Source organism: Rhopalosiphum maidis, chromosome 2 (genome assembly GCF_003676215.2).
Source record: "Rhopalosiphum maidis isolate BTI-1 chromosome 2, ASM367621v3, whole genome shotgun sequence".
Taxonomy (NCBI): Eukaryota; Metazoa; Arthropoda; class Insecta; order Hemiptera; family Aphididae; genus Rhopalosiphum; species Rhopalosiphum maidis.
Window position 1 is genome coordinate 82,381,915 of NC_040878.1, and position 24,406 is coordinate 82,406,320.

At 26.4% G+C, this 24,406-nt stretch overlaps 2 protein-coding genes across 4 annotated transcripts; one reads left to right on the forward strand and one right to left on the reverse strand.

Moving 5' to 3' along the window:
* Positions 1–148: 148 nt before the first annotated feature.
* LOC113552619 (leucine-rich repeat-containing protein 71-like) lies at positions 149–12,261 on the reverse strand. The gene is made up of 9 exons (XM_026955469.1): positions 12,228–12,261; positions 4,547–4,631; positions 2,952–3,098; positions 2,661–2,817; positions 2,342–2,512; positions 979–1,063; positions 464–598; positions 295–398; positions 149–235 (listed from the first exon to the last, which is right to left on the reverse strand). Exons 1-9 carry the CDS (start codon positions 12,259–12,261, stop codon positions 149–151), a joined length of 1,005 nt encoding a protein of 334 aa, XP_026811270.1.
* On the forward strand, positions 9,380–22,982 carry LOC113552010 (LHFPL tetraspan subfamily member 2 protein). Of its 3 annotated transcripts, none has more exons than XM_026954652.1 (5): positions 9,380–9,659; positions 19,493–19,652; positions 19,960–20,253; positions 21,440–21,553; positions 22,662–22,804. In XM_026954652.1, exons 2-5 carry the CDS (start codon positions 19,502–19,504, stop codon positions 22,802–22,804), a joined length of 702 nt encoding a protein of 233 aa, XP_026810453.1. In that variant the 5' UTR covers positions 9,380–9,659; positions 19,493–19,501. The 3 variants fall into 3 exon arrangements, with proteins under 3 accessions (XP_026810453.1, XP_026810452.1, XP_026810454.1); XM_026954651.1 differs by having other exon boundaries at positions 9,380–9,627; XM_026954653.1 differs by lacking the exon at positions 9,380–9,659 and having other exon boundaries at positions 19,502–19,652; positions 22,662–22,982.
* The last annotated feature ends 1,424 nt before the right edge of the window (positions 22,983–24,406 follow it).

A 24,406-nucleotide genomic window follows, 5' to 3' on the forward strand; every position in this document is an offset into this window, starting at 1 on the left:
TCCTATAATAGTATTTAGTGTATTATGACTATACCATTGTTATAACATCTTAAATTACTTTAAATAATGATTCTTTGTATTATAAAAATTATGATCCTAATTTCTTGTGATAAACCTTAAATTAAATGAAATGTAATAATATATGCTTTCAGTGAAATTTTTTACTCCTGTTTTCTAAACGTAGCTTTCCTTCAATTAGTTTGTTCATCCTTTCTATTTGCTTCTTATCAAACCCCTAAAAAATACAAATAAATCTTCATTAAATTAAAACTTAAAGTACAATAATTATTTAACTTCAATTTTTAAATTTCTTAGTCCTTCTTTAGCCATACAGACTTTTTGTTGATATTGAAATATTTGCTCTATTACACTTAAAATATTTGAGCTAAATTGATTATCTATAAAGTAAAATATTTAATAATTATTTTAGTATTTTTATTATACATGACATAATATATAATACATGAAAGGTTTAAATATTCAATTTTAAAGTTTCCTGGACTATGATAATTCAATCCAATCTTTAACAATTGACCTGTTAAATATGGGTGTGTGTGAGGAACAATCATATTTTTAGCTCTTTGTTTCAAATTAGTCACTAAAATGAATAAATATGTATTTTTACTTGATATTTAATATGTAAAGTATGTTATATACTACTATATAAATATTAAATATAATATTATATTATATTATAGCTATTTCAAAGATTTCCTGATAAGTCATCATTATGAATAATACCAATAATTTCAGACCTTGATACGTATACAATTTTTCTATTTGAGAAAACTAAATATAGTATATATTTTTAAAAATGAAAAACTTACTAATTTTAAAACAACTTTAATTAATTAGTTTAACAAAATGTTTTTCATTAAAAAAGTTGAGTCAGGAATCATTGATGTGTAATAATAAAATATAAATATAGATGAGCAGGTTAAAAGTTATAAAATTAGTAATATTATATTAGTTTCTTACACTCAGTTGATGTTAACTCAGCATAATTGATACTATCATTTGATAGGCTTTTTTTTTCTTTTAATTTTTGAGTTAGAATATCCGTCTAAAACAAATTTTATATTTAAATAATTTAACAAATTTAATAATTTTTACTTATAAGTAAATAGTCATAGTGCTTTGATTTTTGACTTCAGTCACTCTTTGAAAAGGAAAATGAATCTAGTTAGTACTTTGGGTGGTCAAAAGAAAAAATTTCTAGTAGTTTTCAAAAGCGTCAGGAAAAATCGAAAAACCCTAAAAAAGTAACGAAAAAACGGGAATTTTTACGCATAATTTTCGACAAAATCGATTTTTTCATTTTGCTGTAACTCAAAAACGAATCATTGTAAATACTTGAAATTTTCACCAAATGTTGATATTAGTGTTATCTATTTACGATTAAATTTTCAAAATCTTTTGACTTTTTTAGTTATTTATAGACAATTGAAAATTGTCACTATTTTTGTTTATAAGCATTTAATTTTTAAATGTTTACAAAATATATCTAAATAGCAAAAATTTGCAAGGAATTTTGAAGTTGAAAATTCGTTAAATTCTTATGATTTATATCTAAGGTTAAAAAACCTAATACAAGGTTATCCTTAAGTTTGCCTTCAAGTAATTGTAAAAAAAAAAATTCCAACATCAATATAGAAAAAAATTTATGAGCGTATGAAATTTAATTTTTTACGATATCGCGTAAAATAACGATATATTACAATTTAAAGAAACGGAATAATATAATATATCATACTAATTATTATAGACTGACAAATCATCTCCGTTCAGAATCATTTTTCGTTTACAATGATACCTGTCATTGCATTCAAATTTTACACATACACATCCATTATAGTGACCTACTATACAGCAGAGCTATACCTACTTATCTACCTTTTTTTTATTTATCATAAACTCTTATTATAATTTTTTCTTAACAAAAACATACATTTTGCTTTTAGCTACCTGCAAAATATAGATATATAATTGAAGATGTTAATGTAATTTTTTGAATTCAAAATTACTATTATGAGACATTTATATTGGTTGTACCTTTTATGAAATAGGTATAGTTGGTAACTACTAACCTATATTTTTCGAAAAAAAGTGCATAAGTAACATTACAACTTTTCATCTCTTATTATATTTTCATCAATTTATAGTAGGACCATTGTTAACCTTACATATTAAAAAGTATCATCGATGACATAAAAATTTGATTATATAGGAATTCGTTAAATAGGAGTACATTAATTTGGTTCTAACTTGGTTATGGACGTTATTGTTCTCAAAGAGATATGGAAATTTCACAATATAATGCGTAAATACTATTAAAACATACTAAATATTCTAAAATTCTATTGCTTTTTTGTTCTTGCATTGATTTCCAATTGGTTTCATCACTATTGAGTTGGAATTTTGACAAAACACTCACTAAAGCAAATGCACCTTCATCCTTAATCAAATTTCTAGCCAACGAAAGTGATTTTAATGTTCTGTTTGTCCTTAAAATCTGAGGTATATTTATTATTATTATTATGTAAGTAGGCATGTTAATAATTAATAATATACTAATCTACTTATTATAATATATTATATAGATTATAAATATTGATATAATAATAATGTATCTGATAATATGTATAATTATTGTTATCCACCTGTGCAATTTTTTTTGCTCCTTCATTTGTTATACCATTGCAATCTAAGTATAATGTATTCAATTGTGTTTTTCCATTTGTCTCATCCAAAATATCAAAAAGATAGTTAACTCCTTTATCTTTCAGTTGGCAAAATCTGAGCCATAATTTTTTCACTCTTAAATTTAAATAATTGAGGTAATTTAATTGATTTCATTACAATAATAATATAGCTAGTCATCCAAAACGTGAACAAAAAATAAAAACGAATGTAAAAAGAAATGTGCGTAATTGGTGTAAGTTGGTACTTACTTAGTATCTGGTGTTAAACAGCATAAATAATTCAAATTCGACAGATCAATTCTATCAAGTACTAGTTCGTTAACAAGACATTCTTCCATTTTCAAATAGTTGCTCAAATTGTTCAATATTTCTTGGTTAACTTTATAATTAGTTAAGCTGTGAATGTATAATATATTTTAATTTAATATTATTTATTTATATTTATATTTTACCGCTGCATATACAATATATCTATCTACTAATATGTTTGTGAGTACCTAGGTAGCCAGGTAGGACACAGTAGAAGTGTAAATTATAGAACCATGGTTAAGTTAGATCCTGAAGTGTTATACATATACTTAGAGGAGAAAGATTTTTTAAATAATGAAACTGCAAAAATGTTCAATTTAAAGTTACAGGAAAAACCTTGTTCAAACACTACACTTAATTACTACATTATTTATACACCAAAAAGCGAGAGTTGAGGTTGATTACCACATCATTTTTCATATCTTGCTATATCATGCATTAAATGAGACGTAAGCATAAAAATATAATCTACCAAAAAAAAAATATATATATAAAATATAATAATCTAGGTTTTTAATTTAACACCCAATATACTATACAAGTACTTAGGTATCTGATAATAGGTACGTTTTAATATTAACTGCAATGTAAAATTGTAATATTATATAATAGGCAATACTGTTTTTATTGTGCCTAGCAAAATCTACGCCCGGTGCTAAGATTCATTTAAAGCTCTTTTCTTAAAAACAATAAGTACCTAATTGTGTATTTACATCTACATGACCTGCAACGCTATATAGCTAGAACCAAATTTTACTGAAATGGCGATTAGTTCGTTAAATATTTTTTTCGGCTTTAGCATATTAGAATTTTTTTGTTGGTTTATACAAACGTTAGAGTAGAGGGATTGAGTCCTTGAATAACGCTTTTAAATCATCTACGGCCTTCCAAATAGCCACCTACATTATTATTGGTAAGAATGAACTGTAATAAGTTTTTAATGTAAAATATAAATTCGATGTATATTTTAATGAATTTAGAATTCATAGATAGCTAATTTAAAGTAATATTTTACAAGTAATAAAAATTTACCTATAACAAAATGTCTTTTGGCGCAACTCTCACGGTTTTATAGGGCTTAATACGTATATTGCACCTCTCGCCAGCCCCTAGGCATGACTTTGTTAATATAGGTATTTTATACATTTTGTTCATATGCGCAAATTAATTACGACTATAAATAAATTACAATAGTATTCTTAGTCAGTCATAGTTTTATTACATTAAATATTTTGAGCACATTTTCTACCCAGTAAAAAATAATTTAAACTAAATAGGTACCTAAGGACCTGCTGGCTGCTATACCTATTTGGCTATATACTCTAAATAATAATATAAGACCAAAGTTAATTAAATATTTTTTTTTATATATAACTAGAGTAATATCAGTGGATATTTTTTCTAATCATGCCAAAAATTTCTATCATCAAATTTACTTATTGTATTGTTAAATTAATATAGATTGTAAATAAAAAATTATTTAAAAAAAACAACAACAACTGTTGTATATACAAACAAAATATAAATAATATTACCTGAGTTTAGTAATAGTTTTTGATAATTCTTGTTCATACCAATGCACATTGTTATAAACTTTCATTTTGCTTTCAATTTTCTTTCCTAATTTTTATTAAATTATAGTAAGTTTATTATTTTATACATTATACTGTTTAAAAATTAAAAATTTGCATTTTCTTATAATCTAATTTCTTATATATCTAAATTATAGGTACATGTGTATACTTCAGTAGGTATGCACTATTCTATTTATTATGCATTATACACCGATACGAGAAATTAAGTTGAAATTTTGAGGAACCGAAATAATATAGTGTAACTACCAGTAGGTGTCTAGCCGTCTAGGTTATCTAAATTTTTTTAATTTTGACCTATATAACTGATTAATGGTTTCCGTATAATACCATTTGAACAAATTCAAAATTAGATGGAATCGGCACTTAAACAAAAAAACATATTATGTTGTTATTATAAAATAGATATATTTTTTGCCACTTTTTCTAGTCACAATTTTCACACAAACATAGAATTATTTTGAAACTTAAATTTTTATCTTAAAAGAACAAACTACATCCAATTTTTTACCATTAACCACTCCCAAAGTTGAAAATCGAAGTATTTTTTCTACTATACATCGTATATAAATTATAAATAAACACAAAAAAATACATTATTGTAAAATACTAAAATTAATATATTCTTCAGAGCGTTTAGAATCTAATACAGTTTTCCTAATTACATGTTGTAAAAAGAATTTTGTCAAATAATATACGATCTCTAATTTGTCCTATCATATAGATTAAATTGTGGAATGATTATTGTTTAATTTTTGTGTTTAATCATTTATTATTGTGTATAATTTATCTCTCTACTATTTGTAATAATATGATTCACCGTAATTATTAAAATTATTTGTTATATTAGATTTATGTATTAATAATTTTTATCCTTTGTTATTATATAATTACTAGTGGCTTTCACAATTTTTTTCTCATTCTACATATGTAATCTTAATTAGATTAGACGAGACCTCTTATTTTCTTAGAAAATTATTAGATTTATTTATATAGTCATAGTACACAATAAATAAATATTTTTAAAAAAACTGTTCTATAAAGGCGTAATATTGTATATGTATATTGATCAAAATATTACCAAAACGATACTCAATAGTATAATAATTATATGTAATAATAGTTTATTAATACCTATGGTACTTACATACTAAACTTTTAAATAGTTATATTAGTAATAAAATAAATTAACTATGAAAATACCCATACATACACTTTAAATTTAATTTTATCAATAATATACATACGTAAAAGGGACAAGAATTAAGAATATATATATATATATATACACATTTTATTCTATATAAATCTATAATATTGAATTATAATAGATTAAGGATGAAATATGTGTTGTGTCATTTGAGTGACGCACAAACAAAATATTTTAATATTTAAACCTTTTAAATAAAATATTATGTCGATTTATTTATTTTGAACCTATAAGGCTATAACAATAAGTGATATGTTCGTAATATTATATTTTATAGTAAAATACTGTAATATAAAGAATATATTTTTTTTACAAGTACCAAATGAGTTTTATTTATTATCCACAATTCACAAACCCACACACCACATAGGTACAGATTTTCAAACGATAATTAAAGTTAGTACGTAAAGTATAACAATCTAAAAAATTAACATAATAATATAGGTACCTACATCAACCATCAACCTATATACCTAGCTATTGTGTTTCATTCATTTTTTTATTTTACTACAAAATTCTATGCCTATATACAAAGTGCATTTTATTTTGTTTGAAGTACCTAAGTTTTTGACCAGGCGTGTCCAAATACTTCAACTTATATTTTAATAATACAACCATAAATAGACATCGCCCATTCATATACGTATTACGTATACACTTAAGGTTTAATGTAAAATCTTACCAACACATAATAAAAACATTGTTATTGTATAAGTTATGAAATTTAATAGAATACAAACTATAATTTTTATTAAAAAATCTAATATAATTATAAAAATAAGTAATATAATATATAAAGATAAATATACTCTGTACTTAAAATATATTTTATTTAGTAGTTTTTAGAAAATGTTAAATAATATTTTGTAACTTTATTTAGACAATTAGACCGATATTTTAAACATAATATCTGAGTGTATAATAGTTTATTTACATTACTACGATAGGAACGATGTAAAAATTGTGGAAGAATCGGGATCGAGTATAAATTTAAAGAAAAATCAATTGAACGCGTTATATTCGATGAGGTGTTAGTACGTTACAGAAATGTGTGAACTATATTATTTAAAATGTCAATAAATATTTATATTAGTTATAAACTCTCAGTTTACATAATTAGGTTGGTGACCGAATAGCGAGCAGATTAGCAGAATGCAAATCCTCCTAGAACCTAGTAAAATATAAAATAAATATATATATAGATTATGGAGAAATTAGTGTTTAAATGATAATGTTTAATATTATACAATGATTACTATGTATAATAATAGTTAATACCATAATAACTCACTAGCATAGTACTATTAGTACTGTGTTAATAACGCATGTACACAGAACACGCACACAATAATATATAATATAAGTAATAATATGGTTTATAATTTATTTTATTTTATGGAGGATGGCCATACGATTAACTTATAGCATATTTGTTGACCTTAACCGTGTTAGATTTCAGTTACCGGAAAAAACCATCGTATGCTGTGTTAGTAATTTATACTCGCTTTTTCAGTAGGTACGCTGCCTCCAGATGATTATTAATTATTATTACTTAACTGGGTTGTCTGTTCTAATTTTTATCCCATTACTCTCGTATTATTATTATCGCTCATCTGGATTTCACATAAACAGATCGGTTTAATATTTATCGTAGGGCGACAACATTCTGTATGTTGTATATACTCGTATTATATGGTTGTATATATATATATACAGCACTACCATTAACCGAGTTATTTATAAGGCGATGACGGAGATTTATAATCCACATGGGTAAAGCGAAACAACAAACACGACGTTTATAACCCATCATATTATGACCCTACGTACAGTATGCAATGCGCGCGCGTATTCGTCATATAGGGCGTAAATTATATAGAAGCGATCCCTTGTACAATATTAAATATAGTAAAAAGTGAGTAGACCATCATCGGACAAAAAAAGGGGTCCTTTTTTTTCTCAATACACATTATACGTATAGTTGTGTACAGATGTTACCCCGACCGGCCCGCCGGGCGAGTCTGCAGAGCGCGCGTAGGTATATATACAACACAGTAGCAATGTGTCAAGGGGCGAGGAAAACGTTTAATTTCTTTTTTACTACGAACATAATATCATTATATATTTTTTTCTTGGATCATCGTGCAGCAGGTGATGTAATTTTACATACTCGTGTATCGTATATACACATGCGTGTCCCGCTCGAAAAAAAATGATACAAAAAATTTCTGAGACAAGAATTAAGGTATTATAACGAGACATTATGTACTATAATGTACACGTTATTATTTTTTTTTACAACTCTAACGTCATTTAAACGAATTATATACCATGTTTAGTGTAATACGTATAAATATGGTGCACTGGTGCATATATTTATCTGAGCTCTGACCACCTGCTGAAAGTCTCCAAATTTTACGGTCTATAACGACATCTTTGTTTTCGTTCATAGTTGTTATTGTTGTTGTTTTTTTACACAATGTATACAACACATAATAAGTAATACGTGTAATGATGTATTTAATGATCGTGGTAGGTTTGTACGTGTTTTTATAACGTTCTTTTTTCCCTTCCTTTTTTATCGTTTTGTGTATGGTGTATGTGTATTATATAAATGTTCAGAATGTTCTGATAATATTCTGGTAAAGTTTGCGCGCTTTTTTCAATTAATATATAAATGTATTATACTATACATACAAGGTATACAACGCACATAATTGGCCGTTATTGTGGTACAACTATAGTTATATACCACCTATTGTGATTAGCTTTTAAATTAAATTTTATTCAGAATCATTAACAGGATTATACATAACATTAATTAATATTAATACCAATATTTAAAACAAACTGTACATAGCAATATAATTTTTTTCCAAAGTTTTATTAAATGTCAATAAAATCACGACTGTCTTCGATTTTTTTGTTTTATTTCACAATGTTTTTAAGGCTAAAATTTTTAAGCTAATCTTTAAAACAACATAAAATGTAACCAAATGATTTTAGATATATTTATATTGTACTAATTGTTCAGTTGTTTTTGTGTTAAATTTGTTGGTGTGTAATCTGTATCATTACTAAATCTATTCTAAGTAATAGTTTCTATGTGTCAATAACTATGTATTATAATATTACTGACGACTGGAATGTTTTTTTTAATTTCTTTTGATTGATGATTATTATATATAAATAAATATACCTAAGTAATACATCTATAATAGACCGGCATTCTGCGAAAGTTGAAGACTTTGGGTACAACCGGCATCACAGTTGACTATAGTCTATACTATTATCGTTGTAAAAACTTGTATACTGTTGTTTCTAGACATTACCAAATTATATCTATGAACTGTACAGCGTTTCAGTAATATATAATACGTATATGTACTGCAAATGTACACCGTTGGCGGCGGAAACCATCAGCCCATTCATAATAATATTATTATAATATATGAATATCGGAGTATGATATAATAATATAATATATGCATATTATTATAATATATTATACACGACGGCCGTGGCGGTTGGCGATGCACACTCGCGTCGCGCAGACCCATCAGACACCCAGTCATTCGGTCACGACACGCGATCACGGCATGTCGTCGGTACGCCGCGTGCACGGGACAGCCGCAGTTGTTGTTGCGTTCGTAGTTTTTCGGTTATCGCGTTTGTATAATATTTGTAATAACAAACGATTATATATATTAATGTAGTGCGCGTTTCGTCATAAAACGATATTTAAATATTCAATTCGAATATCACCATATTTTAGTGTTTCGTTCCACAGACGGCTGTCGGCTACAGTTTCGCGGTAAATAAAAAATTAATATTATTTTTAATTAGGTACGTAAGTTTTTCATATGGTCCTATACTTAACGTATACACAAATACACAATAATACAATACATACCGGTTACACATCTTAATATAATGCTATACTGCACACGTTTGTTAATATCGTATGCAGTATTTAACAACTGAATTAAGCGCGTATTGCATTATTCAATTAGTATTATTAGCAATATTGTATTATTGTAATTAGTAAATATTAAATAGTCAGTATCTATAATACAATTCAATTGTGTGACCGCGGACCGCGATCGGCACGGTCGTTGCTTATTCCGGAAACGTTATAGGTAATTATGGTTTTAGAATGTGTAAAAAAATACAAATAATATATAAATTCGTTTAAATCGTCCATACGAGATGGTTTTTTTTTTATCAATAACGTGAGTCATTGGAATCGAAGGTAATTATTAAATTAAAACGGACTTTAGACGCGTGCATACTATATTATGTATATTTTATTGTGTAAATGACAGTCAATATACCAAGCATATTGTATAGTAATGAACTTAATTAATTAAAGTAATTTAGAGTTCTATATATAACTACATAATACGTTTAATACCTACTTATTAGTTTTTTATGACCTATAATTGTACGAACCTAATGGCTTTGAACATTTAAATAAGGGCATTACTGTATTATGAATAACTTAATAAAATATCTATAAAATGTTATATTTGTTTACCATTTTTAAATATATTTTAAAACATCACTTTAGTTACTACAATATTATGGTATTTAACGAACTCTTATCATATTATTCATATATCATATTGGGATAATCACAGTGAACATTAACGTATGTATTTAGAATGAAAATATAGTTAACTTTGTGACACAAAATTGAAAATGATAAACAAAATCAAAAAAAAATACCGATTACCGAGTATCACTGATTATTGACCAATGCACCAAGATAAATATTAATATAAGATATTAACGTCTAACATTATAATATTCTATTGTAAAAAACGATTTATCAAAAAAGTTCACCGATCAATCCCATTTTACTTTAAATTATGCATTTATTCAAATTATTATTTTTAGAATTAAGTATATTTAATTAAAGCCTAAATTTTCGAATATTCAAATTTTTTGTCATTTAAAGGGTCTCTATTGACAATAAAAACTTATTTTTAAAATTTTAACCTCCATTTTTTACAATAAATTGTCCACCATATAATTCTTTTAAATGTTGATGTACCTTAGACAAAGTTTAATTGAATCATTTCAAGCTATTTAATTTTATGTATTAAGGATAATATATTATAGACTATGATAATAATAAGTTTAAAAAACAGTTAAAATAAAATAATGTTAATTTATTACATCTTATAGTTTTAAAATTAATCTACTTATAATATAATAATCATTTATAAAAAATAAGATTCAATCATTAAAGAATACTTCTAAGAATTAAAATCTAAGAATTTTAATATATGGTCTTTGGGTACTTAAAGATTTAAAAATTCAAAAATTTAAATAAATACAATATTATTGGACAAATCAGAGATGTTTGCTTGGTGAATCATCTTGTTAGTCATTAAACTCATGAAAGTATTTTAAAATTATTTTATTTAAAAGTTTGTTACAGTTATTATTTTATAATAGTTATTTACATATATATATATACACACACTGATTAATTACCTACCTTATTTTTAATTTACGAAAAGATTCAGGATTGAATTTTAAAAATATGACAATATGTTAATGTGTTTTTGATATGTGGGTAGTCCACTTTAAAATAAATTAATATGATTTTTATGTTTGAGTTATGAAAGCATTATTATAGCTAAATGTAAAAATGTATTATATATAAATATTTTTGAATTGCATAAAAAGTATTACGGGATAAGTGTAATCTTTATGTTTATCGCGTTGTCATTCATTTTATAATCTTCCTTAAATGTATTCATGTTCATGAGGCTCAACTTTTACTCTATAAAATGTGCCTTACTATATCGAACTAATCCCTGAATACATGTGTAATGTACTAACCCACAATTTATAATATAGTAGGTATTCTTCGTCTCTTTGTATTTCTAAATTATAATCCTAAGACACCCATCACCACACTAAGAAATTTATTTTCTTATCATTATCTTTTTTTTAGGAATTTTCAATTGGGAATCGCGAAAGATCTTCAATACACTTTTATTTCTAATAAAATACTTATTTTCACTAAGCCTCATAAAATTTGACACAAAATAAAAGACATATTTCTTGTAATACAAGTATATAAATATCAGTTTGAATAATTTAACAGGGTACAACAAATTACGATAAAATACAACTTATGTCTAATGTAAATATATTATTATAATTTGAATTATTTAATTTTTTTCTGTGGACAATTTAAATAAGAAAGAAGTTTAAACTTTTAAGTTATAATAGTTAATAACTAGAAACAAAAACAAATTAAACGATAAGAAACAATTATTGATTAATTTAGATATTATAATTTCAAAACTTTTAATACATCTAATAATATTTAATAATTAATAATCATTATTTCATGTGTATAAAATATAAATACATGAAAAATTATAGTTTAATTACCTGCCGATGAACCTTGTAATTCTGTCGATTGCATTGTTATAATATGTAAATGTAGAAATAAATATTTTAATTTTTGGGATTATTATAATGTTTTAATGTCCAGACAGTTTGTTATTATTAACACAAAAAATACTTATTAAAAACGTAATAGAAACAATTTGCTTAGTAATTATGAGTAAATGTCAACAATAAAAACTAAAAAGTCTAAACTAGATGTGAAGTACCTAGGTTTCATTAAAAGTGATTGATAGTAAACATATGTTATTCAAAAAACAGATCTTAAATAGTTGTATTTTGAATATTTACACATGAAAAATGATTTTATAATAATCATAATAGTAATAACTATTAAGAAAAAAAATTAAATCAGTATGCATTATTATGCATTTAACCTAATCTATTGTAAAAAAAATAAGGTTATTTTTTAACTGAAATATCACATAACTAAGTACATAATTTATGTTTTATACACTTATAATTTATACCTAAATGAATGTATTATAATATACTATATCTAATATCTATACATAATAAACATAAACAATATTTGTATACAAATATAATATTAGATTAGTGATATTATACTATAGAATATTCTTTGCACATTGTACATAGAATGGACATAAATACTAATTACTATAATAATGGTTATTTATTTGTACGTCGAGGTTAATTAATATACATATATATGTATAATTTTATTAAAGCGTGAGAATACTGTATTAATTTAAAAATAGACTAAGTTGTTTAGTTAAACGTTTCATTTAGAAAAAAATATTTATTTAAAAACTGTTCCAACAATATAAATTATTTAAGTACCTATATTGCTATATTGGCTATATCATGTTTGTTATATTATAGGTTCTATATCTTATACTTTACAATGACGAATGCTATTTGTTATGGACGATTGGAATAATGGAATCATTCATGAATAATTTTCAAAGATCTTAAAGTATTTTCGAATGTCATACTACTCATACTAAGTCATACTTAACTTATAATTCATTCAAATATTAAAACTCTATTTTACTCTTTTATATCTTAGGGAGTTAATCTTCACTAAAATATTATAGTAATTATTTTGGACTTAGTTTTTAGTTTTCAATTATGCAATTAAAATAGTAAAAGGTTTACTTTGATATTTTAATACCAATTTTGAAGCTAATTTGAATTAGTGTAGTAATATTAATTTTATAGATACTTAACACAAAAATAATTTAAATTAATTGAAAACCATTGTAAATGTTAAATTGAATATTATTATTTTATTATAAGCTATGGCTTCATAAATATATAATACGAATTTGGATTTGGGCGTAGCCTTGCGTAGGATAATACGTATTTTAAATAGTCAAAATTCTTACAAAAGATTTAGCTTACCTGGCCACCTGGCTATATAATACAAACTACAAAACACACATAATAATATAATATTGCAAAATGCATTAAATTTATATTTTATTCGTATTAGTTATATATTTATACTTTAGACAGTATACATATTTGTTTATTAATTATGAATTATAATTAATATTATAAGTTAAATATGTACCTATTATATTATGACATAAGTACATTGTTAATAATAAATATTAATTTTGGAACCTTTTTTAATAATTTATTATATGACTGTAAATTTGTTGATGTTGTAAATGTATATTCTTATGATTTTATGTAGATTCTACTTCTCCTTATAATTTATATTTTATAATATCTTTTTGGTCCATATTATTTATTTGTCATTAATTACTTTGTTGTAGACTAACAATGACTAATAGAATGACTTAAAATAACTTGAATGGAGAACATGTATGTATGAAAATGAACAGCTGCTTCAATATGTCCGTTTCTACACTGTAAATGTATATAATATAATACTCGAAAACATCAGCGAATAGTCAGTAGAAAGTTTCACCAAACATTATTTGAAATTAAATATAGATATTTGATAAATAAATTTACCTACCTATTATCTATTATAGGACATGACTACATGAGGACAAAAAAATATAATATTATTTTTTAAGTACCTATAATAATATTACTATATATCATAAGACTACTTTAAGCGTCTAAATGCATAATTATTAAAAGACTGAGACCACCCATTTATGAGCAAGTTTTGAGTTAATTTAAGAATATAAATTAGTAAAAAAACTGATGTTTAAAAAAATTTTAATTATAGCATTTAACAAATTAATATAACTGTCGTACTAATTAAACGAAAAAAAATTATGTATTAGATGTTTATATAATAAGTAATAAGTATAAATAAATTATAAAATAACCATAATTATATAATGTATAGTTAAAATTAGTACCTGCGGGGAGACTAGGGAATATATAAGATAATGTAGCATCTACATTAAGTATTTAACGAGTTTTTAAACATTATTATATTATAAATGTTATTAGTTATTACCAATATATAGTCTGAGAAATATAATATCTTCTATGTGGTAAAACATAAAATATATGCGTTTAAATATAAAAATCACTACAGTCACAGCTGTGAGCTGAGTGGTATCGAATTCTCGATTATAGTTTACAGTTTATACTTTATAGATAAATACCGCTCGTAATTCGAAACGGAAAACCCTTGGTAATCCGAACATGTATTATTTACTTAGAAAATCATCAGGACATTTATTAGCATTAAAAATGTATTGTAACAAAATAATCATGTTTACTTCAATAATATCATAGACTAATATATATAGATTCAATAAAATGATATTAAACTATCTTCTTTAAAAAAAATATATAATGAAACGTTATCTTTAAAATGAAATACAATAAAATGTATACTTGACAATGATAATGTAAACGACGTTAACTTTGTTAACATGTATACTAGTATGAATTATGAATTTAAAAAAAATTAAAAAAGTATTTTCATATCAGTTAAAAGGATGGTACGTGAAGGTACTATATTATATAGCTAATATATCTATATTACTATACCTATATACTATATAATCATCGTTTTAAATTACAGCTTTATTTGTTGGTGGGCATATAAAATGTTTTAAACTGTAATGTCGTAATTACAAATATTTTCTACTTCGATTTCTTATTTTATCGTTCTCTATTCCGTCTGCGGGACTAACTTTTATTCTACACTGCAGTATGCGATTTTTCAAATTTCAAACCGGTTGCTCAGGTGCATTGTAGACTGCAGTTGTTGCACAGTGCCCGTAGATTGTGTTAAACTGGAATAAAATATTCACTCGTAATTAACGTAGAGACGATTAACAAAAAGTAAAAATAAAAAAAAATACTTAGGATTAATTGATATTTGGTCATTTTAATTTAAAATATCGATATGTTTAGTGTGTACCTAATACTGATGTATAAAAGTGATTTAAAAATCGAATGTTTAAATGCACTAAAATGAATTCTTGTTAGTTGTTTTAACTGTATATTTGTATAATTTATATACTTTTAAGCATCTATACATCTCATATAACTTCGTAAGTTATTAAAAATAAATTATATTTTATAGTAACTATATATATATATATATATATATATACCTACCTAGAGTTTCAAACTAGAAATATTAATGATTTCACAACTTAACTCAATGCGACGAACTTGCTTAATTACGTTTAGCAGTTTTATAACTAAGATTACACAATAACTACTAATAGTTTTACAATTCTAATTCATATTGAATGCATCGTATTTGCAGTGTGTCGAATTTTTTTAAAGTAAGATGATTATTACTTAGTGTTTATAAGATTTGTCGATTTGTGTAACATTTTATCTTTAGTTCACTTCCCAATACGTGTATTTCGAAAAATACATATCTTATTGAGTACTCTGGAATTTTTGATAGTTAATACATTTTATCAATAAAATAATTATTATAATGTATAAAACGATTTAATCTATACTTAAAATGTATACACATTTATTTTTGCGCAGTGGCTCGTTATCGTTTGTCACTCATAAAATAAATATTAGAAAGTCCATCGTATGAATCTAATGGTGTAAACTATAATTTCATAGCGTATTTAAGCCACGTGTTTATATAATACACATTATATCTATACTTTTATCATATTCGTATAGATACACATTAAAATTTATTAATTCTGTTTTCACGTCGACACTTTTGGTACCACGCAACAAATAACAACGAAATATTGTGTTCAACAATCAACACTGATGCAGAACGATAACCATGTTATACATACCACCTACCTACTATAATAATCTATCTTATGTGTAAATATATATATATATATATATACATTATAGTGTAGGTATTATGTATTTTGTTTTTTTTTCGTTTGTTTGCTTTGCACGCAGCCATACAAATATTATGATGCGTATTTTTTTTAAACTGTTTTATTCCCCATAGTAATATGTAAATTTTGATGTACAAAAATGATTAAATTACTCCGGATGAACGATTTGGGAATACATTTTTTTCATATTATATCGAGTGTGAAACAATATAACCCCGACGCTCTTCCGTCTCACCCACGCATCCCTGTTTATATCGTATTTGCTTTTAATTTGTTTTCCGAAAAAACACGATCGAACTCTGGAACTGAGTATAATAATACGTATATAAATTATACATATATCATTTAAACATAATTTAGTATACCTATTATAATGCTTTTGTATTATGATTTATGAAGCTATGATAACCAATATAGCAGGTAATATAATATGCGAGATATCTTATTCACAAAATCACAATAAATATACGAACTATTTCGACGAAATGCGAATACAGTACGCACCACTTTATTACACAGGTGTCGGACACTGTGCTTAGACTTTTACGCGTATAGACTGCATAATAATATAAAGAGTTTAAAAATATTTCACTTTCACAAATAGGTATTATTATAAATGTTAAATAATATATTATTATATTATTTATATTGATGTAGCCTTGGGCAATAATGCAATATAAAAGTATACGTGAATTCAGAGCTAGAATCTTAACTAACACAAGATGAAACATTTCTGTTTCACAGTCACGCGTTTTTCGATTTGGATCGGTAATATGATGGCGTACGACTCACGTTCATTTTTTCGAATCATTACTGTTATTGTTTTTTACTTTTTTACTTTATTGAATGACAATTGGCAATGTCCATTTTTAAATTTAAAATCCGTTTATTTATTGTTTTGTAATAACATGAAATAAAAATAAATAAATATTTTAAGTATTGATATAAATTGTTGATACTCTCCAAGAAAATGGGTGGTTATTACCTTAAAAAAGAATCACCTTGCACGTATTAGTTGTATGTTGTACCGTTATGTGTGATGCACTCAACGACTCTATACGTACGAGTCGACCAATGAAATAATGTGTTGTTCGGCTACTGAGTCTTCTACAAGTTCTACATAACAAAATATATCAAGTAATATGTGTGCAATGCGCTGTGATATACCGGTCGGATGATGCATGTAAATTAAGACGTCAATATAATGTAGCTGGTTTTAATTTTCGTTCGTTCATTATGTTGCCGGTTAAGAATATACGGACAAAAAAAACACATTAAGGGTCTCCTGTTACGCCGTGAATATTTAAACGCCATTTTTAATTCCTTTTTTTATTCGGGTGTACATTTTTCTCTTTCAAATCACGGCCGCACACCACATGCCGTCCAGAATAATATCGAATTATTATTCGTGCCGAGTGGCCTATAGATGCGTCTCTCCAATATATTATTATATACTCGTATAGTGTACATGCAGTATGCGTATTCTTTTAATAACGAAATCACAATATACCTTCGCTCAAGTGCAAGTGCATATATATATACAATAATATATATTACTATAATGGACGATCGAGTAGGTAACGACAATCTACACGTATTCGGTATTGTATATAGACACGCGCTCAGTATAATATATAATATTATAAATTATAATAATAAAATATCGTAGGTATCTATACCATCTACCTTCAATAATAACGTCAAAATTAAATTCCGATCGTGTTGTTCCGGTGTTGTTTTCGGACACGGACAAAATTTTAAAACAATATACGCGATGGATAATATCAAAATATACGTACATAGGTATAATATAATTAAATTATTATTATTATTATATTGTCGTCGTCGTCGGTTTCCTAGCGAGGTATACACACATCGCCCGTCATGCAGGAATTGAACCAGGTGCGGTCGTCGGCGGTGCTCGCTGCAGACCGTCTCGATCGCTCGTCGGGGGAATTCTTTTTTTTGAGGGTTGATGAGCGCGCGCAGGGTTGGGATACCCGTGACTAAGACAAATAGTAGAGGTAAACGAAATAAGAGGGTATATATAATATTACATACGACAGAATGTACACATGAGTCACTCGCGCACACACATACACACACACACACGCACAATATTATATAAATACATACCTATATATACAATGCAATAGGTTATATCATTATGAGCGCAGACGGCGTGGCAATGAAAAACCTTTTTTTTTCCGATCTATTAACGGACTTACAATATATTTCATTATAACGTCATCGTATGTTATGTTGTTGTTGTTATGGTGTTATTCTTACACAGTTATATACGTGAATTGTTGTAGCCGCGATGTATGGCAAACGTCACTTTGGCACCACGAACACGTGTGTAGACCATATTATATATATTATTATTATTATTATATCGGAGGGGCCGGTTTCGTGCAACGCGCACCTCCTATATATATTTATATACGATATTATATTATGTACTATATGCAGTATTATAAAACAAGGAGGTTTCGCCGCAGTAATCAAACGAGAGCCGCTATATAATATACGCATGTAATATAGCTGTAGCGAGTGTGGCGGCGGTTCCCGCGACGGTTTTAACGTTTTTAATTTGGTAAAATAACCCCGGGCCCTTTACCTCGGTATATTATGCTTTGTTTGCAGTGCACGTCTATATAGATAGTACATTGTATGCGTATATAATATATAATATATATATGGGCATGCAATACGAAGTTCGTGCGATATCCACTTTATTATCTGCTATATCAGAGATAATAATATGAAGTGAACTAAACACTAATTAGTAATTAGTAATTACTAATATTATAACATATATATTATAATTTATATGCATACGTTGATTTGTATTTTGTATTTTATTATTATTATAAAGTCTATATAATTTTTTTCATTTTTTAAAAGAAAAATTATTATTAAATAATATTAAATAATTATTATCATAAAAGATTTTGAATATTTTTTAATTAAACAAAAAGTTAATTTGTTAATTTGTGTATGCAGGTCGAAAAGATGTATTTCATTCTAACCGCTAAAAGTCTACTGTGGGCCACGTTGAGCGTGGTGTCCACCATTACTCTATTCACGGCCATTTACTCGCCGAAATGGCTCATCGGACCTACTGATTACAACTGTCTATCGAGCAAATCGTTGCCCGCTGAAAGTAAGTCCATACAAATTAAACCCACGTGTAATTTAATAATATCACGTCTGAAGACGGTATCTAACCGCAGGGATGACCTCGAAAAAACCTATATGCCTTATGCCCATGTGTAATTCATTTTATATTATTACATTTTATCATATTTTACAAACTAAAATATATATATATATATATATATATAAGTAACAAACAATAAATATACGACAATTCGTGCATTCATAAATATTCACTTGTATACTGCACTAGTGCATCACTACCTACTGGCTACTTCAATGCAATTGATAACCGTTGGATTTTGTGTTCACAGCGAACAACACCGTAGACTCGCCGTACTACGAAGTGCGCTGCCGCCCGTCCGTGGGCATTTACTACCGGTGTAAGAAAATCAACGGTAACCAGCACTGTGGTTCGTTCGCTGTCGAAGGACTGGCTACGGATTCAACGATGTTCCCGTTCGTATGGAAGGTTGGCCTGGTGTTAATGTCCGCTGGCGTTTTCGTCAGTTTTTTAATGGCTGCTTTGGCCGTGGTCAGCTTTTGCAAACAATCAATAAGCAAGAAAAGCGTGTTTGGGATAGCTGGTTCTGGGCAAGGACTCGCCGGTAATAAACTAATAAATAATAATATAATATACAATATATATTTTTTATCAATATTATCATTGAATTAGCAAGTATTGCATACCTGTATAATATATTATATATATAAATAGACAAATATAAATTGCCGTGTTTTGCATGTAGCTACTCGAAGTAACTTCTGATGGACTTGATGGAGTACCTGTAATTATATTCTGACGAATCTGACGATTAGTATTTAATAATTTGGTACCTTTAACATAATTTCGTCGCTCTGACATATATGATATAATCATATAATTTTCCAATCTTGACGGCTCATTGAATGTACCCGATATTTTATCGATCTTAAAATGCCGTATCCCTTTTTACCGTCCAAGAAACCATATCTTTTAGTTAAGTTAATTTTAAGTTAATGTAGAGACAAATGAATTGAGTTAAAAGTTAAGTTAATACCATCTTAAACTCATTTCCAACTTTCCAAGATTATGCTGCGGTAAACGCGACAAACTACTACGAGTAGTCTACATTTGTATATTATAATATATTATATAAGTTTTAAATTGTATTTATTATTATGTACATTTGTAGAATTTCAATAAATAATAATTAATAGATATATTGTATGTATTATGTGTAGGTACTATACTCATTAGTCATAAGTTATTACGTATACATGTCGGTCGATATAAGTAACTTCACTAGAAGAATTTATAACAGTAAAGTCGTTGTATAGTTAAGCCGAAGGTGACCATATGTTTGAGTTCAAAACGAGACAAAAAAAGAATCGCGCCGCTGAGAGAACATTCGAATGTGTTGGCGCTGAATGCTGAATATCGCGATGATTATAACCATAATATGCCATCCGCTCTAATATTCATTTTATATCTTTTATTATTCCCTCTTTAGCTGTCCCGCAGTGCGTCTAAATGTAAAATTTGGAAATAAAAAAAGAATAGGTAATACAAATTATTTATCAACGAAATACGATTTTTGTTATTTTTAAAGTCTACCTTATGAATACGGGACATTTTAATGTCATAAGATTCCCTTAGGAATAATGAGACAGACAGTCGAATACGGGACTGCCCTTTTAAAACGGAACGTATGGTCACCTTATGACGTGATGTAGTATCGACTATAAGATATATGCATATAATAAAATATATAATACAACCAAATGTGACGAATGTTTATTTTTGTCTTTTAGTTTTACTCTATCTGATCGGTGTTATTTGTTTCGCCGCTGGTTGGGGTTCGGAACGCGTGGTGATGCTGTGTGGTACTCAATCCGTGCCTTTTGTCTCTGCGGATTGCACGAATGGTATGTCGTGTATAGTGTATACATATAATATAGTTTAATAAGAAATTTAAACGACTAGACAATTATAAAATACGAAAAAGTCAAAACACCCGAGGGCATATAACTGCATAAGATAATATATAATATCATATAATTTATTTTAGTATAGTGAACGAATTATTATAGATAATTATCTGAAGTTTTATTATTATTATAAACACGAGTACTGTGCCGCGTACTATTATTACAAAAATAGAAATGAATTTTTTTTTAAATTAAATTGCATTTTACGTTTTACGTCATGACACTATGCTCCGCGGATTTCTTGGTATATGGCTGCAATCGGTGCGTAAAAACTAAAATTTGCTTTTCACATTCGTATTTACAAACTGCGAAGGTTCCTGTAGTTTTCCTAAACATCTCGTTTTTAAATTTTCATATTAAAAATACTTTCTGTAGTTCTGTTCGTAGTCGTTTAATCCGTCCAGATGTCGGAGGTAATATTTTAAGATAAATCATCTGTGACGAATACTCGAGGTATACAGCATCTACAGGCAACCACTCTTCTTGACTTCCGAATAGGATCAAACGATAATGAAATACAAATAACTGACATTTTTTAATAATATAGTCTTTCCTGAGCCAAGAATGTCGTGGCAGTAATGCTTTTGATTAATTAAAAAAAAAATTATTATAAACGTTTTCATTTCCGGAATGAACTATAATCTCCTAATCCCGGATTACTCAAACCAAATTCAGATGCTTTCATGCTTCTAGCTCACAAGTCACACCTAGTTGAAGATTTTATGAAATTTTAAGGGAAGAGGTAAAATATTTCTACACAAAATGAGCTAATTAATAGCATACAATACTTAATATTTTATAGGAGCTTAAAGCTTTGAATAACTGTGGAGACTACGCTGTTTTAGCTAAATAATATGTACCTAGTGTGATTATATTATACCTTGTCGATAGGCTGCAATAATGATTGTAGCAAACAGCCCATATAAAATAACATAATACTCGTATATACGTACCGCCTATACGGTTTATAGAAAATATCTCATCAATTGTGCCTTTACCTTCGCATTGCCTTATAAATAATATATTTTGTTATGCGATTTTATAGGATCAGGTTTGTACACTGCAGCTTTTGGTATTGTTCTCACTTTCGCCACTGCCATGTTGTCGGGGCCAGCGGACCGGGCAACGTCTAGCGACAAAGTAGCACTTCAACTCGAACAAGGAGAAAATATTGTCTTTTTATTATAATGTTATTTTTTAATGTTTATTTTGTACTTTGTGCACATGTACATAATAATATTTTAATTATAATAGGTACATTATAATTATATCTACTTAATACTTTTGTTACGTAAAAACTTATACCTATATCATGTAACGATAAATATTTATAAGCGATACTGTATTTTTATTTTTTCATATTTATAAAAATAATTGTGTACACATTTAAAATGTGCTTTACAATATTTTATTTATTAAATCGTGTCGTTTGAATATATGTAATAATTTATATAATTTCTTGTTGCTTGTACTGTTTGTAGATACATGGTATTTAATTGTTAAACAGGAATTTGGAGTTCTAAATCCATATTAGATCTAGCCGATCTAGATATAAATAGCCTATTGTCTCAAAAATCTGTCAGATGCTGATAATTGCATAATAACATAAATTTTTGTATTATTTAATAATTGTTTCAAATAATATGAATAATACTTACTTAGTATACGATTGAAATACCTAACTATGAATGACAGGGTAATTTTTTTAAAGTAAGAAATTCGTTGTTTTTTTAAATTAAAGTTTAAAATTAAACTAGGTAATTTTTAAAATACCTATTTATTTTATCTAATTTTAGTCATAAAAAATAATATTTTACTATATTTTAATATAATTTTTTTAAGTGAATTATTGAAATGACAACATACGTTTTAATTTCACATTTCGTAGAATATTTTTTGATGTATTTTGATACATATTAATCAAATTTCTAATGAGTTAATTTAATTTAATAAAATATATCTAATTTATACTAATTTATATTAGTTATTAACCTAGTATTTAAGTTTTGATGAGTGAGGTAGAATATTATAAAGGCTGATAAGTACATACACAGGGAATTGTCTAAACTTAAAAATACATTAAAAAATAATAACTAATTAACTACAAGTTGTAGATTTGATTTTAATGCATTGAGAAACCACCAAAAAATGTTCTTAAGAAGTAAATAAAATTCATAATTTATAAAATTAAAAAGTGCATGCTGTTATTTTTTATAAACATATAAAAGAATGGGTAATGCTGATATAGGTAATGCTATTTCTTTTTTTTTGAGAATGATATTCTTAAATAACTAAGAATAATGTCAAATTGTTCAAAAATAAATTAAAAAATAAAATATTTCCTATAAAATATGGTCATTCAGTACATCTGTACATATAACTAGCTTCATACAGCCATGAACGAGATTTAAAGTAGGTAAGTAGTAACTCAAGTCTCGTACAATAATATTGTATCTAAAAACTTTATAAATATTGAGATTAGAGTAATTACAAGCGATATTTTTGTATACATTACTATTAGAATAAATGTGTAGTATATATTATCATTTATATTAAGTTGCTTTTATTACATAGTAATAACTAACAACCTATTTATTTAATTCATTATATAGTTATAAATTATAATATATATCACACAATCTCAAGTAATAAAATAATATAGTGTTCTAATAGCGCCTTATGCAGACAAGATTAAAGTAGGTATTGTTTTTACAACATACTATGTAATAGATAGTAATTTAGTGTTGCAGTGATACTTTATTTGGTAAAAAAAAATATAATCGCTATAAA

Excerpts from the sequence above, each read along its gene's own strand:
- LOC113552619 (XM_026955469.1), bottom strand. The coding sequence starts at position 12,261 with ATGCAATCGACAGAATTACAAGGTTCATCGGCAG. Across the intron at positions 2,513-2,660 it reads GAGCAAAAAAAATTGCACAG|ATTTTAAGGACAAACAGAAC; the intron begins GTGGATAACAAT and ends AATATACCTCAG. Across the intron at positions 1,064-2,341 it reads ATAGAATTTTAGAATATTTA|ACGGATATTCTAACTCAAAA; the intron begins GTATGTTTTAAT and ends AATTTGTTTTAG.
- LOC113552010 (XM_026954652.1), top strand. The coding sequence starts at position 19,502 with ATGTATTTCATTCTAACCGCTAAAAGTCTACTGTGGGCCACGTTGAGC. Across the intron at positions 19,653-19,959 it reads CAAATCGTTGCCCGCTGAAA|CGAACAACACCGTAGACTCG; the intron begins GTAAGTCCATAC and ends TTGTGTTCACAG. Across the intron at positions 21,554-22,661 it reads CTCTGCGGATTGCACGAATG|GATCAGGTTTGTACACTGCA; the intron begins GTATGTCGTGTA and ends GCGATTTTATAG.